The sequence below is a fragment of the Plasmopara halstedii genome (assembly GCF_900000015.1).
Source record: "Plasmopara halstedii genome assembly, contig: Scaffold_110, whole genome shotgun sequence".
NCBI lineage: Eukaryota > Oomycota > Peronosporomycetes > Peronosporales > Peronosporaceae > Plasmopara > Plasmopara halstedii.
The window spans coordinates 188,813-190,239 of record NW_020187031.1 but is presented as its reverse complement, the minus strand read 5'-3'; the positions used below and the strand labels follow the sequence as shown (position 1 = coordinate 190,239).

The 1,427-nt window shown below is 41.4% G+C and overlaps 1 protein-coding gene across 1 annotated transcript; it reads left to right on the top strand.

The window, feature by feature from the left end:
• Positions 1–430: 430 nt before the first annotated feature.
• Positions 431–673, top strand: PHALS_00061 (uncharacterized protein; the record flags this gene model as incomplete). The annotated part of the gene is made up of 2 exons (XM_024727370.1): positions 431–518; positions 588–673. The coding sequence occupies 2 exons, from the start codon at positions 431–433 to the stop codon at positions 671–673; spliced, it is 174 nt and encodes a 57-aa protein (XP_024572094.1).
• Positions 674–1,427: the final 754 nt, after the last annotated feature.

Genomic DNA, 1,427 nt, shown 5'->3' with positions numbered 1-1,427 from the left:
GCTTGGGAATATTTCACCTTGCGTCGGTGACGTCAGTGCAACTTCAGGCTTTGATACCTATTGAAGAGCATCCAACGAAAACCCTGCCTTGCTTAGTGATTTCTTGGAGAGTAATTCTAGCACTCATTTCATTTTAAAAGTCACCGCATTGATTGATGATATCGATGACCAAAAATTGAGGTGCGTAAGAAAACAAACGTTCTGATTGTGAGGCTAGACTTCGTGCTGCTTTCTTCACCGAGGAAGAAGGGTTTTAATTTTTGGTATCTGACCTGGTGTTACCCGCAGAAAGCGACAAACACTTTGCTGACGAGTGCGCACCAGGGCCTGTGCCTCTTACTGCATGGTTAATAGTGTGATACGGTTGTCGAGGTCTCAAACTTAGAGACGGCTCTAGTGATATAAGCTGGGTGTGCTGCCCCCTGAAATGATGATTTTACCTCGACTTCACCATTTGAATGGTGTAAGACCGGGTGTCAAAGGATGGGAGTCAGGTATTTCACTTAAGGTGAACCACTGTCCGAAGGTAGAGAGATTTCTGTAGTATCCTTTGTGTTGAAGGCTTCAATTATCGGGTATTAGCATAGGTGCCCTGGAAATGACTGACAGGCAGTGTGCTGCTAGTAGCAGTGGTGACAATAGCCTTGTCTTCGAGGCGTTACTTCTTACATGACCTTAGAAACAACAGAACTGCTTCTACGAAGGATCACAAAAAGAAAACCATAAATGGCCTAATTAAATCTATTTACTATAATCGTGTAAAAGACCTGTAAAATCGAATGCACTGAGCTTTATGAGCTAATGCTCTCACAAGCACCACTGTGATAGACATCATGTCAACTGAAGGTTCTCCCTTTATACCGGATGATTCTGATTTAATGTTGGGTGGATGGAAGCCAACTTACATCGTGCGTCTGCGCAGCGCTGTGTGGTACATGTTGTTGCCATACATTCTAGTGTGAAGGGTCACACTCAAGGTCGAGATAGTACAATAATAGTGGTTTACGAAAAAGAAATCGTTTGACATTCAGCAGATATCAAAAAGCTCTAAATGACCTCGCTCTGAATACAAACAATTCTCAGTAAACAAAAATATATTTAGTTTCTGCTTTTCTTATTGCATATACAAATCTCCTAGGATAAGATCTGTGAGCACTATAGTTCTAGAATTTTGTTACTTTCTCAAAAAAGCGCGATGTAGCAACTTATTTCATTATGCTGAGATGTCTTCTGCTGGGAGAAATAGCAGAATGATTCAAAATGAAAGCTTTGAACAAGAGACGTTTACAATACTCACTGCAGTCAGACAATCAACATGAATTGGTGACGGCAATAAAACGTTCAATTTGTGAGGTAGCTGCACAGAAGACAGCTTCAGAACATGCACAAGGTGAGCAAGATCTAAAACACCGACGAATAGACGATGT